Source organism: Myotis davidii, unplaced genomic scaffold (assembly GCF_000327345.1).
Source record: "Myotis davidii unplaced genomic scaffold, ASM32734v1 scaffold534, whole genome shotgun sequence".
NCBI classification, from domain to species: Eukaryota; Metazoa; Chordata; class Mammalia; order Chiroptera; family Vespertilionidae; genus Myotis; species Myotis davidii.
Window position 1 is genome coordinate 5,879,576 of NW_006286678.1, and position 14,473 is coordinate 5,894,048.

Genomic DNA, 14,473 nt, shown 5'->3' on the forward strand with positions numbered 1-14,473 from the left:
ACGGTCTGAGGGACAGTGAACTGGCCCCCTGTTTAAAAAGTTTGAGGACCCCTGCTCTAGTCCTTTCAGGTCTTGGAAGCCAATCCTCTGTGAGCAAGAGTGAATCTGATATAATAGAAAATCACCCTTTTGTTTTCAGCAGAAGCTGTGGGATAGGGTGGAAGGATTAAGCCACATGTTCACTGAACTGCCAGCTGGGAGGATAGTTCCTTCCTGCCAAGTGTTGGGCTGTGAATTTGAGCAGGTGTTTGGGGGGATTTTTAATGGCAAAGAGGATTGCTCTGGCAGGGTAGTACTGCTGAATGCCTAAAGGGTCTTCGGGGAGACTGACACTTATTCATGTATTCAAAAACATTTAATGATGTCTACATCGAGCCAAGCTCAGTGCTAGACATGGTTTACAAAAACAACTAAGACTCAGCAGCCCCGGTTCCAGAGTACCAGGTCAGGGAGAGGAGACGAGCAAGGAAGCACACAGAGATACAAAGTGGTAAGTGCTGCAATGGAGGAAAACTCTGGCCGAGAGATCCTGGAGAGAAAAGCATGTCAGCAGGTGGGCAGCAAAGTCGCCGGCTCTGCCGTTGAGTTCAGGATGGAAAGATGAATGCGTTCACCAAGCTGGGGTTTGGGGCTAGAATGTGCTGAGGCCCACAGCTCCAGAGAAACTGGGACATTCAGAGTAATTTGCTGTGGCTCAAAGATGGGCTTTTAGGGGGATGTGACGATATGGCAAGGTCCAATCACAGAGTCCTGAAGAGTTTGGACTTTACCTTTTAGGTAGGGGGTAGGAGAGCCCATGAAGGCTTTTTCCCACTTCCCATGAAGAACTTGAAGTTCCTTAGTGAACTACCTTAGTGTTTTAGATAATAGCTGTTTTGCTGCAATATGGACAGGGGATTTGAAGGAGAAATGGGAAGCTGGACAGACTAAGAAGGCTGCTTCAGTGATCCCTGAGGGGGTGATGAGGCCCGAACATCAGGATGGAGGTGGAGGGATAACTGGACATATTTCTGAATTAGAATTTATTCATTTATCCATTTGGTAACTATTAAACCCCAACTATATGCCAGACACCAAAGATATAGTAATGAAGAAAAAAAATGATCTCAATGAGCTTACATTCTATTTGGAAGGAACAAACCATTAATAAGATGTATAGTATTTCAGATGCTGGTGAGTTGTGCTAAGGAAGGGAAGGAAGATGGGGAGTTAGGGGGTGGGGCCTGTAATTTTAAATAGAGGGTTCCAGGAAGCCTCACTGATGTTACATTTGCATTTAGACGTGGAGATGAGAGGAATCTGGGCGTGAATTTGGGCATCTGGGAAGAAAGCTGATGAGACTGATTGCAAAAGCCCTGAGGCCGAGCATCTCTGTCTTATAACTGGAAGAGCAAAGGAGCTGTAGTGGATGGAACAGAATTAAGGAAACAGAAGTGACTCCTAGATGAAACAGGGAAGTGGGGAGCTGGTGTGTAGACATGTAGGGCCACTACAAGAACTTAGGTTCTACTCTGGTATGAAAAACCAGAGAGAGATGTTTGGCTTTTAACAGTAGTTTTACTGCGATGTAATTCACATACAATACAATTCACCCACTGAAAGTGTAAATTCAGTAATTTGTAGCATATCCAGAGTTTTACAACTACCACAATTTTAAAACGTTTTCACCACTGCTCCCTCATCCCCATGCTGCCACAAAAACCCTGTACCCATTAGCAGCCACTCTCCTCTCCCCCAGCCCTAGGCAACCACTAGTCACTTTCTATCTCTCTAGATTTAGATATCCATATAAATGGAATAATGTAATATGTGTTATTTTGTGATTGGCTTCTTTCACATAATGTTTTTGAGGTTCATCCACATAGTAGCATTCCTTTTTATGGCTAAACAGTATTACATTGTACAGATATACCATATTTTGTTTATCCATTCATTAGTGAAGGCTATATGGCTAGGTTTCACATTTGGACTATTATGGATAATGCTGCTGTGAACATTAATGTGCACGTTTTTGTTTGGATATATGTTTTCATTTCCCTTAGGTGTATACATAGGAGTGGAATTGCTGGATCTATGTTTAACTTTTTGAAGAATTGCTGGATTACTTTTCATTCCAACAGCAGTATATGAGGGTTTAGATTTCTCCACATTTACGTCAATATTTTTGTCTTTTTTATTATAAACATCCTAGTGGTTATATATCTCTAGTATTTCCCTGATGGCTAATGCTGAACAGCTTTCCATGTATTTATTGGTCATTCATGTTTTTGGAGAAATGTGTATTCAGATCCTTAGCTCATTTTTAGTGGTATTATTTGCCTTTTATTGAGTTGTAAGATTCAGTGAGAGACTTGGAGAGGGGGAATAATAAAACCTATCAGTTGGAGTCAGCTAAGGGAAACGGGGAAAGCAAATACCATATATCCCTATTTTACAGATGAGGTCACATCCAATAATGACAGTGAGTGGAGGATCTAGGGTTTAAGCGGTTTGACTCAGAGACCTAGCTCTTAGTCTTAACCAAGAATGGACAGCGGTTCCCTGAATTTGCCTAACTTTGTTTCTTGTACCCAATTCTCCTAAATTACTACAATCTCACATCGAACTCTTCCTCTTGCCAGCCCTGCGCTCCTTGCCGAACTTGCTCGCAGGCGCCGGCAGATGGCGATGTGGCCCCGCGGGCCGCTCTGTTCGGCGCGCGCACCTCTGTGGTATCAAGACCCCGGCGCCTCCGATGCACTTCCGGGCGCCGTTCAAGGTGAGCTAGGGGCTCCGAGGCCCTCTCCTCGAAGAAAGGGAACTTTCCCACCAGCTCGCAGCCTAGGTGCCCAGGACTGGGGTTAGGCTGCCCAGGCGGAGGCCGAGTAACCACCAGAGGACGCTGAGCCGTGCGGACGACTGGATTCCCGGCGAGGCCCAACCGCCTCTACACCACACCGGCTCTGCCCCGCGGCCCTGAGGAGGTCGCGCCCGGGTCCGGCGATCCTGGGTTTCCGGAAGTGGGTGTGACTGCTCCCCTGCGTCCCCTCGGCCCCGCCAGGCGGCGCCGTCAGCCTGTCCCGCAGGGTTCCCCTGAGGCTGCGAGCCCTGACCACCCAGGGTTGTTGAGGTGGGCACGGTGAGGTGGAGAAACGGGCTGTCTGCGAGCAGGCTACCACTTGGAATAAGTCCCCCCTCGTGGACTGCTTTTCATCACTAGTGTCTCCTGGAGTCCGTGTGCGAATTCCCGTGCCCTGCTCCCAAAGATCCTGATTCAGGAGGTCTGGGGTGGGGGCCAGGGAATCAACACTTTTAAATAGCACTCCAGGTTGTGCCCAGCCTGCAGACCTCACCGTCAGAAGCACTGGTGTCCCTGGTGGAGAGGAGCAGTGCCCTGGGTTGGCTATGGAACTGCTTTATCTTCAGCAAGGCTTCCGAGAGGAAGTGGTTCTAGCTGGGCTTGCATTGAGGCACCAGAACACCCAATGGTTCTTTGCCCCACAGTGATGCGTTCTCTGCCCGGCCGCCACCACTAGGATGCAGAAGATCTCGGTGCTGCTCTTCCTGGCCTGGGTCTGCTTCCTCTTCTACGCTGGCATTGCCCTCTTCACCAGTGGTTTCCTGCTCACCCGTTTGGAGCTCACCAACCATAGCAGCTGCCAAGAGCCCCCAGGCCCTGGGCCTCTGCCATGGAGGAGCCAGGGGGAGCCCGGGGCCTGCTGGATGGCTGCCCGATTCTCCCGGGTTGTGTTGGTGCTGATAGATGCTCTGAGATTTGACTTCGCTCAGCCACAGCCCTCGCATGTTCCTGGGGAGCCTTCCGTCTCCCTGCCCTTCCTGGGCAAATTGGGCTCCTTGCAGAGGATCCTGGAGATTCAACCCCACCGTGCCAGGCTCTACCAGTCTAAGGCTGATCCTCCCACTACGACCATGCAGCGCCTGAAGGCCCTCACCACTGGCTCACTGCCCACTTTTATTGATGCTGGCAGTAACTTTGCCAGCTACGCCATAGTGGAAGACAATCTCATTAAGCAGCTCACCAGTGCAGGTCAGTCTAGGCCTCTTTGGAGGCTAGAAGTACTTTGACAGGTTTCTTCTTTAGAAGAACTTCAGGTGTCTAGCTGCATGCTTGGCATTGCTGGGGGGAAGGGGGGGGCGAGGGGAAGAGGTCAGGTTCCTGAATGCAGGGGCACAAGTCTAGGCTTTGCCCTTCTGAAGTTCCTAATGTGCATGGGGTATGGTTTTACTTTTGGGGCACTCCCAGTAAAGGAGCAGGAGAGAGACGAAGAGGAGAAGATGTGGATCTGGACAGTGTCACAAGTTGTCCATTCATTGACTTGGAAAAAGCAAGACTCACCCAGGAAAAACAGCAGCAGAGATAGCCAGAGACTGAGAACTAGCAGAACTTTTTTTTTGGAATATATTTTATTGATTTTTTTACAGAGAGGAAGGGAGAGGGATAGAGAGTTAGAAACATCGATGACAGAGAAACACCGATCAGCTGCCTCCTGCACACCCCCTACTGGGCATGTGCCTACAACCAAGGTACATGCCCTTGACCGGAATCGAACCTGGGACCTTTCAGTCCGCAGGCCGATGCTCTATCCACTGAGCCAAACCGGTTAGGGCTAGCAGAACTTTTTGTAGGAACAAGGAGTGAGAGGTCTGGGTGGAGTATGGTTATCAGGAAAAGCTTCCTAGCAGAAAATTAGACTTTGAAGGATAAAGAATTGCTGGATGGGATTTCTTTGCCTTAAAGTACATGGTTGGCATTTCTGATGGGTTTTAAAGGGCCTCCTCTCCTCTTTTCCCCTGCCCTGTTCAGGCTGTGACCCACTCTCATGCCCCTGCAGGAAGGCGTGTGGTCTTCATGGGAGATGATACCTGGAAAGATCTTTTTCCTGGAGCTTTCTCCCAAGCTTTCTTCTTCTCCTCCTTCAATGTCAGAGACCTACACACAGTGGACAATGGCATCATGGAACATCTCTACCCAACCAGTGAGCACAGGGCCAGAGGCAGGCCTAAGTTTGGGGGCTGGGAGGGCTGCTTCAGTCCTCAGATTCTGAGCCTCCAATGGGTGCAATGGCCTGGGCTTGATGCTCCTGGACATAGGAGCATCAGAGCCTGGCTGGGTTTGAGGAGTGGGCCGTAGTCCCCTGTGCTCAGTCTTCTCCCCTTCACAGTGGACAGTGGTGAATGGGATGTGCTGATTGCTCACTTCCTGGGTGTGGATCACTGTGGTCACAAGCATGGACCTCACCACCCTGAAATGGCCAAGAAACTTAGCCAAATGGACCAGGTGATCCAGTGAGTGTGGGATATTGGCTGGGAGATTGGGTTTGTGTCTGAGAATCTCAGGATAAATGGTCGCAAGCGGAAAAGTCCTTACATTGGAGCCTCTTTCCTGGTTGGATCTGTCTTCTCTAGGCCATTTTTTGAAGCTAGGGGTCTCATCCATCTTGAGTAGTTTAGTGTGTGGCTTTGGGCAATAGGGTTATTACTGAAGAGGTATCTCTAGACCCTAATAATGGAAATTATGGCTGGGGTTAATGGGCCCCTGAGAAAAATCTTTATCCATCCTTACCTCCTGACACATCCTTGGCCCCCAGGGGAATTGTCGAACGTCTGGAGAATGACACACTGCTGGTGGTGATTGGGGACCATGGGATGACCAAGAGTGGGGACCATGGAGGGGACAGTGAGCTGGAGATCTCGGCCGCCCTTTTTCTGTACAGTCCCACAGCTCTCTTCCTGCGGGCCCCACCGGAGGTGAGGCCTGAGTTGTGCTTTGGTTTCCAGGTATTCAACCCTTGTCATGATAATAGCCTCTATTTTTGGCCTCAAGTTGATGACCTCTTGGCATCCCCCATTCTCATTTCCTACCCACACCCTTATGTCTCCCATCCCAAACACTGACTTCAGCTCTGTGGTGAGCCTATTGACCCCCGTCCTTCTCCTCTAGGAGCCAGAGGTAGTTCCTCAAATCAGCCTTGTGCCTACGCTGGCCCTGCTGCTGGGCCTGCCCATCCCATTTGGGAACATCGGGGAGGTGATGGCTGAGCTGTTCTCAGTGGTTGAAGACTCCCAGCCTCATTCCTCTGCTCTGGCCCAAGCTACAGCTCTCTATCTCAATGCCCAGCAGGTAAGTCATGGGCTGGGCTTCCAGGTTACAGAGTTAGGACAGACATGGGAAAAGCATAATGACCCACTCTTGTCCTCTGTTTAGTCTTAATCTCACCTTCCATTATCCTTCCCTCCCCCCCTGTCCTGGACAGAGTTTGGGTCCCTGATTTCTAGGTACCCTTTTCGGTAATACCTGTCTTTGCCTCTGTCCTAACATCTGACCTGTGCCCCTTGGCCTCTGACCTTTTCTGCCAGGTATTTCGATTTCTTCACACCTACTCAGCTGCTGCACAGGACCTCCAAGTTGAGGAGTTTCATCGGCTGAATAACCTCTTCTCCAAGGCCTCTGCTGACTACCTACGGCTTCTGCAGAGCCCCCAGGGGGCGGAGGCAGCACTACAGACTGTGATTACTGAGCTGCAGGAGTTCCTGCGGGGAGTGCGGGCCATGTGCATTGAGTCCTGGGCTCGGTTTTCTCTGGTCCGCATGGCAGGGGGTGCTGCTCTTTTGGCTGCCGCCTGCTTTCTCTGCCTGCTGATAGCCCAGTGGGCAACATCCTCAGGCTTTCACCTCCGCCCTCTCCTCCTAATACCCGTGGCCTGGGGTCTGGCTGGGGTTGTAGTGGGTGCTGGCCTTCTGGCAACTACTGAGCTGAAGCTGGATCCAGTGGTTCTAGGCGCTGCGGCTGCAATGGGTTCAGTCCTGCATATTCTGTGGAAAGCCTGGGCTGGCTGGGGGTCCAAGAGGCCTCTTGCCGCCTTGCTTCCCATTCCCAGGCCTGTTCTGTTACTTCTGCTCATTCGCTTTGCTGCTTTCTTCTCTGATAGCTTTGTTGTAGCCGAGGCCAGGGCCATCCGCTTCCTTCTGGGCTCACTTATCTTGCTCCTGGTTGCCCAGCTTCACTGGGAGGGCAAGCTACTGCCACCTAAGCTACTCACAATACCCCGCTTTTCGGCCCCAACAGGCCCCTCACGGCACAAGGGAACGCATGCCCTGGGGCTTGGAGTTGGGTTGCTTTTGTGTATAAGGCTAGCTGGGCTTTTTCATCGCTGCCCTGAAGAGACACCTGCTTGCCACTCCTCTCCCTGGCTGAGTCCCCTGGCGACCATGGTGGGTGGTCGAGCTAAGAATTTGTGGTATGGAGCTTGTGTGGGGGCCCTGGTGGCCCTGTTAGCTGCTGTGCGCCTGTGGCTCCGCCGCTACGGTAATCTCAAGAGCCCTGAGCCCCCTGTGCTCTTTGTGCGCTGGGGGCTGCCCCTGATGGTCCTGGGCACTGCTGCCTACTGGGCATTGTCATCGGGAGCAGATGAAGCACCCCCACGTCTCCGAGCCCTGGTTACTGGTGCATCAGTTGTGCTGCCTCGGGCTGTTGCAGGGTTGGCTGCTTCAGGGCTCTTGCTGTTGCTCTGGAGGCCTGTGACGGTGCTGGCAAAGGCTACGATGGGTGCTCCAAGGATGAGGACTGTCCTCACTCCCTTCTCAGGCCCCCCCACTTCTCAGGCTGACCTGGATTATGTGGTTCCTCAAATCTACCGACATATGCAGGAGGAGATCCGGGGCCGGCTGGAGAGGACGAAATCTCAGGGCCCCCTGACTGTGGCCGCCTATCAGTTGGGGAGTGTCTACTCAGCTGCCATGGTCACGGCCCTCACCCTCTTGGCCTTTCCACTTCTGCTATTGCACGCGGAGCGCATCAGCCTTGTGTTCCTGCTTCTGTTTCTGCAGAGCTTCCTTCTCCTGCATCTGCTTGCTGCTGGGATACCCATCACTACCCCTGGTAAATACACATCTCAGCCCTGATTGATCCAAGGACAGTAGGGATATGAGTTTGTTTTCAGGCTGGTGTTGCTCCTCAGGTTCTTCACCTTGACATAGGATCTCCTCCCTCACACAGTTGGGAGGGTCTTTGTGATGTTCTCTCTCTTATCTGCTGTAACCAAGCTAATTGATTCCTACCATTAGCTCTGGGGACCAGCAAGGTTCATGAAGGAGGGAGACAAGGAGTACTCTAAGACGCATTCTTAAGGAAATGCTGCATCCTCATGAGTGCATTTTCTGATTTTCCAGTCATGGGAGTGGTGAATTATCCGTATATAATGTCATAGTGAGCAATGTGTATATGAGGGAGAAAAGAAATTGACCACAGAGGGGTTCAGATTAGAGTAATGGGGTTTTGTGTCTCAGAGGGCATTAGAATAACAGAACATTGACGATAGGAGGTTGGGGTGATGGGCACGTGTGTGTATGAGAATTAGCATTGAAGTAGTAGTAGTAGTATAATCGTGGGGCGGTAGGCTGTGGATTAGGAGATGGGATATGACTATAAAGAGGCCTGTTTCTTTCCCCAGGTCCTTTTACTGTGCCATGGCAGGCAGTCTCTGCTTGGGCCCTCATGGCCACACAGACCTTCTATTCCACGGGTCACCAGCCTGTCTTTCCAACCATCCATTGGCACGCAGCCTTCGTGGGATTCCCAGAGGGTCATGGCTCCTCTACCTGGCTGCCTGCTTTGCTGGTGGGAGCCAACACCTTTGCTTCCCACCTCCTCTTTGCAGGTACCTCCTCACTGCTTTGCTTCCACTGTTTACTCTGGCTTTGCAGAAGAAAAGGAACCGCCTGGATTTCAGTGGGGACATGTAATTTTGTTGGATCTCTGGCACCCCTTGGCCTATGTTACTTGGAGGCTGAGTGAACTAGGGTGGTTGAGGGCCAGGTTGCCGGGACCCTAGGTCCTCCATTGATTCTGCCGTGCCTTCCTCTGAGGCAGTAGGTTGCCCATTGCTCCTGCTCTGGCCCTTCCTGTGTGAGAGCCAAGGGTCCCAGAAGAGGCGGCAGCCCCACGGGAATGAAGCTGAGGCCAGAGTTGGGCCTGAGGAGGAGGAGGAGGAGCCACTGATGGAGATGCGGCTCCGGGATGCGCCTCACCACTTCAATGTAGCACTGCTGCAGCTGGGCCTCAAGTACCTCTTTGTCCTTGGTATTCAGGTGGGTTCAGGGGGGAGATCATGGAATTAGTGACCTTTTCTCCTGTGTGTACATCACATTCCTTCTTTCATACTTTGCCAAAACCCTGGGAGAGAGCCTTGACTGAGGTACAGATAAGTGAAGTGGTTGCCCAAGGTTTGGGAGCTCAAATGGCAGTATTGAAACTTGAACCTAGACTTAGATTGTTTCCTCTCTACAAGCTAGATGTAGACCCTGTTGTTGCATTTGGGATTACTCCATTGGTGTTCTGACGGGAAAAGCTGAAGTGATGGCCAGGATTCTTTCCCAAGCTGTGGTCATGGATCCTCCTCCTTTCCTTCAGAGGCAGGGGTGTGATTGTGACGTCTTCCTCCACCTGGGAGGCAGAGCCCGAGTTTTAGCAGCACAAATGGATAGTGTTTGCCCAAGATCACCCAGCGAGTCACGGTAGGGCCAGGCGAAGAATTAGATCTCTAAGTGTTTGCCCAAGCCCAGTTTTTTTCCCCACTGGCACACGGTACTTGCTATTCGCTCATTCTTCACAGGGGCCCACAGCAACTCTGTTTGACCTGCTTCCTCCTCCTCTTCCCAAGTAACTTGGCTCCTCCTCTCCTCCCTCAGATTCTGGCCTGTGCTTTGGCAGCCTCCATCCTCCGCAGGCACCTCATGGTCTGGAAGGTGTTCGCCCCCAAGTGAGTGGGTTTAGCTTGAGAAGTAGAGGGTGAAACTGGGAACAAAGAATGAACATCCAGAGTGGACAGGGTTTTGCCTCAGCAGCGAAAAGGCTCTAGACCTACTCTCTGTCCCCTGATATTCTCCACCTTTCTTTGCAGGTTCATTTTTGAGGCCATGGGCTTCATTGTGAGCAGCGTGGGACTTTTCCTGGGCCTAGCTTTGGTGATGCGAGTGGATGGTGCTGTGAGCTCCTGGTTCCAACAGCTAGTTCTGGCCCAGCAGAGGTAGCCTAGGCTGTGGGTGTTGACTGCTGGCTGTGGGGAGAACTGAAGAACAATCTAGTCTGGCCTGTAAGGGTGCTGGATCATCTGCAAGAGAGGCTCAGCCACACCTCTTAACCACCATGCAGCCAGGAGCTACTGGCATCTAGGACTTTATTATTTTATAATTAAAAAGCATAGTGGGGCTTGATCTTTAACTCCTGTTTCAAATGCATCTTTGGGACTGGGGGTGGTCTCCAAAGTGGAATAAAATAATGTAAATGAGTGTGTTTGAGATGTGGGGAGGCCCACACTGTCCTATATGGGCTAGCGGGAGTGTAAGTCACCCTTCCCACCTGGCACAGATGGGATCAGTTCTGCAGAACTGCTGTACCTAAGAACCTTTGGGAAATAGTTGCAGTGGTGTGAATTCACTCCCCCCAGCTCTTCCCAAATCATGCTTTGACTGTTAAAAAAAAATGGCTGAAAAGATAAGCCCAGGCATCTTGGAGCACACAGCCTTTCACTGCCTGAGTAGTGCTGTCTCTACTGTGTGCTTCGATCCAGAACACCCTTTGCCTTCACTTCTGTGGAGGCCTCCCTAGTTTCCCAGTTTCCCAACCAGCGTTGCCTTTTATTAGACCTACTTGCCCAGCTTAAAGCATTCTACTTTGTCCCATTGATTATTCCTAACTTGATGCCAAAACTGTATGAATCTAATGTTCCTCATATTTATCTCTTGTGTCCTCCATCCACCTCCCTGCTCCTGTAGCATGTGGAAGTGCTGACATGAAATCCCTGTGGAGATGTCCATCAAAAGAGTGAGGACCAGGCTCTGAGGAGAAGGGTCAGGACTGGGGTTTGAGGTTTGAGAGTACTCAGGACAGGATGAGATAAGACCACTGAAAGAAGAGTGGATGTTAAAACTGTGGGATAACATCTACCTTTACCTCACAAGGTAAGAAGAGAAACTGAGTAGCAGTGTTTGTGCAGTAAAGGCATTCACTGCTGTGGTGGCTAAAGGAAGAGTCCTAATTATTAATGGCCAACAGTCCTTAGTGCTAATAAAGGTCAAATAGGAAGATGATGAAAAGTGTACTATTTCACACAATTAGAGGATAGGACATTAGATCCTGGCAGGGATAGACTTAATGCAAGGGGAGAAGTTAGGCCCCAGCTAGCCTATAAGATGAGTTAGAAAAAGTCCCTTACCCTCCCTCAATCTGGTGCACACAGCTCCCAGGCATCATTTAGTGAGCAGACAATGCCTTTGTGAAAAGAAAGAAAGACCTTTTCTCCATCTCAAGACCCAGGGGAAGGATTTTAGGTACATCCCCACACCCTGCTTTTCTTTGTTGGGAGCCCCCTTCCCTGGATCCTAAAGATAATCTGATCTGCCAACCACTGTTTCCTTTTCTCCCAAAATATCTACAAGATTCTTTTAGAGACAGACCTGTTAACACATTGATTTATACCAGTGATTCTCAACCTTCTGACCCTTTACATTCCTCATGTTGTGACCCAACCATAAAATTATTTTCGTTGCTACTGCATAACTGTAATGTTGCTACTGTTATGAATCGTAATGTAAATATCTGATATGCAGGATGGTCTTAGGCGACCCCTGTGAAAGTGTCGTTCGACCGCCAAAGGAGTCTCGGCCCACAGGTTGAGAACCGCTGGTTTATACTATTAAAAATTTGTATCCGTGCCTTTTACTTGACATCAGAGAGCCCCTTCCACACTAATTCATTGTGTTTATTTTTAAAAAGAGCTTTACAGAGGCACAATTTACCATAACATTTACCCATTTAAAGTATACAATTTAATGATTTTTAGTATATTCACAGTTATACAGCCATCACTACAATCAGTCTTAGAACATTTCACCAACCCACAAAGAAACTAGATACTTTTTCCTATTACCTTCCATGCCTCCCCCTGCACCACCAGCCCTAGGCGACCACTATTCTGGACACTTCATAAAAATGTATGGCCTTTTGTGACTAGCTTCTTCCATTCAGCATAATGTTTTCTTCTTTTTTAAAAAAAAATATATTTTATTGATTTTTTTACAGAGAGGAAGGGAGAGAGAGAGAGAGAGTTAGAAACATCGATGAGAGAGAAACATCAATCAGTCGCCTCCTGCACATGTACTGGGGATGTGCCCGCAACCAAGGTACGTGCCCTTGACCTGAATCGAACCTGGGACCTTTCAGGCCGACGCTCTATCCACTGAGCCAGACCGGTTTCGGCTCAGCATAATGTTTTCAAGATGCATCCATATAGTACCATGTATCACTACTTCATTCTTTTTCTCTCTTTAAATTCAGGTAAAATTCACCTAACATAAAATTAACCATTTAAAAGTATACAGCCTGGTCCTAGCCAGTTTGGCTCAGTGGATAGAGTGTCAGCCTGTGCACTGAAGGTTCCCAGGTTTGATTCAGTCAAGGGCATAGGCCCAAGTTGGGGGCTCAATCCCCAGTAGAGAACATGCAGGAGGCAACCAATCAATGATTCTCATCATTGATGTTTCTATCCCCCTTCCTCTCTGAAATCAGTAAAAATATATTGAAAAAAATAAAAGTGTACAATTCAGACCTTCCCTTAGGGAAAGGCCGGGGGTCTTATTGTAGTATGCAATTAGACAGACAATGAGCAGAACAAGGACAATGGGCCAGGTACAGAAAGTCACCTAAAAAAAAAAAAGAAAGTCACCTAGATGGAGAGCCCCAGGTGCCTCACAAAGGACCTCCCCTAAAGTCATCCTTAAAACCCTTAGGATGGAGGACTCCCCATGCTTTCCCTCCCACTCCTTGCCCAGGCAGGTTTCCTGGCTTCCTTGCTCCCAAGCTCTGAGGGCCCTTTACCTCCATAACTCATTTCCTAAGCCCATTTCTTCTAGGAATTACTTTTTCTACCTCTGTAATTTACCCAATAAATGTTTTCTTGAAAACAAATGAAAGTGTACAATTCATTGGCCCTTAGTACATTTACAATATCTTACCACCACTACTATTTCCAGAATATTTCCATCACCCCCAAAAGAAATCACTTATCCATTAGCAGTCACTTCCAATCCCCTTTGTCCCCAGCTTGTGACAACCACTAATGTGTTTTCTGTTCCTGTGTATTTGCCTATTCTGGATACTTCATATAAATGGATTCATATAATATGTGGTCTTTTCTGTCTGGTTTCTTTCACTCAGCCTAATGTTTTCAAGGTTCATCTATGTTGCAGTGTGAATCAGTACTTTGTTTTTTATGGTCAATACCATTGTATGGATATAGCACATTTTGTTTATTCATCTACTGATGGACATTTGGGTTGTTTGCACCTTTTACTTTTATTATTTTTATTATATATATGTATATAATATATATATTATTGATTTCAGAGAGGAAGGGAGAGAGGGAGAAACATCAATGATGACAGAATTATTGATTGACTGCCTCCCACATGCCCCACACTGGGGACTGAGCCCACAACCTGGGCATGTACCCTGACCGGGAATCGACCTCCTGGTTCATAGATCTACGCTTAACCACTGAGCCACGCAGGCTGAGCAGATCCTTTGTTTTTTAATTGGCTTTTCTTTTTATCATTGAGTTATAAACATTGTTTATATATTCTAGATACAAGTCCTGAAAATATTCTATCCATTCTGTGGGTCATTTTTTCTTTCTTTTTTTTTTTAATATATTTTATTGATTTCTACAGAGAGGAAGGGAGAGAGAGATAGAAAGTTAGAAACATCAATCAGCTGCCTCCTGCACACTCCCACTGGGAATGTGCCCGCAACCCCGGTACATGCCCTTGACCGGAATCGAACCTGGGACCCTTCAGTCCGCAGGCCGACGCTCTATCCACTGAGCCAAACCGGTCAGGGCTCTTTTCATTTTCTTGACAGTGTCCTTTGAAGCACAAAATTTTAAAGTTTTGCTTGTTCATTTGTCTGAAGGAGACTGACAGCCTTACTATTTAGTTATACTGCTAATTAACCTATTTATATAGCACATAAAAATAAAATTTTAAAGTTTTGATGTTCATTTTATTCTATTTTTTCTTTTGCCATGTTGTTCTCTTCATATCATATATAAAAAACTATTATCAAGTGCTACAATTTAGTTTTAGAAAATTTTCATCACTTCCACAAATTCCCTGTCTTTGTTTACAATCAATCCCCTCCCACTCTTTTTGTCTTTATAATTTATCTTTTCTGGACATTTCATATTAATGGAATGCAATATGTGGTCTTTTGGTTTGGTTTCTTTGACTTAGAATAAGGTTGTGAGATTCATCCATATTGGTACATTATCACTTTTTGCCTCTAGTTATTGCTGAGTCATATATTCCATTGCATGGCTATGATCTGATGGACATTTGGATTATATCCAGTTTTTAAAAGCATTGTGAATATGTTTTTAAAAACTGCTGTGAGTGCCCTGGCCGAGGACTGAAAGGTCGG

The 14,473-nt window shown here is 48.2% G+C and overlaps 1 protein-coding gene across 4 annotated transcripts; it reads left to right on the forward strand.

The window, feature by feature from the left end:
• Nucleotides 1–2,667: 2,667 nt before the first annotated feature.
• On the forward strand, nt 2,668–10,481 carry PIGO (phosphatidylinositol glycan anchor biosynthesis class O). 4 transcript variants are annotated; one of them, XM_006758537.2, is made up of 11 exons: nt 2,668–2,758; nt 3,484–4,027; nt 4,833–4,976; nt 5,163–5,286; nt 5,589–5,748; nt 5,942–6,121; nt 6,358–7,879; nt 8,451–8,657; nt 8,870–9,087; nt 9,688–9,758; nt 9,900–10,481. In XM_006758537.2, the coding sequence occupies exons 2-11, from the start codon at nt 3,517–3,519 to the stop codon at nt 10,027–10,029; spliced, it is 3,267 nt and encodes a 1,088-aa protein (XP_006758600.1). In that variant the 5' UTR covers nt 2,668–2,758; nt 3,484–3,516; the 3' UTR covers nt 10,030–10,481. The 4 variants fall into 4 exon arrangements, with proteins under 4 accessions (XP_006758600.1, XP_006758599.1, XP_006758598.1 ...); XM_006758536.2 differs by having other exon boundaries at nt 2,697–3,118; XM_006758535.2 differs by having other exon boundaries at nt 2,697–4,027.
• The last annotated feature ends 3,992 nt before the right edge of the window (nt 10,482–14,473 follow it).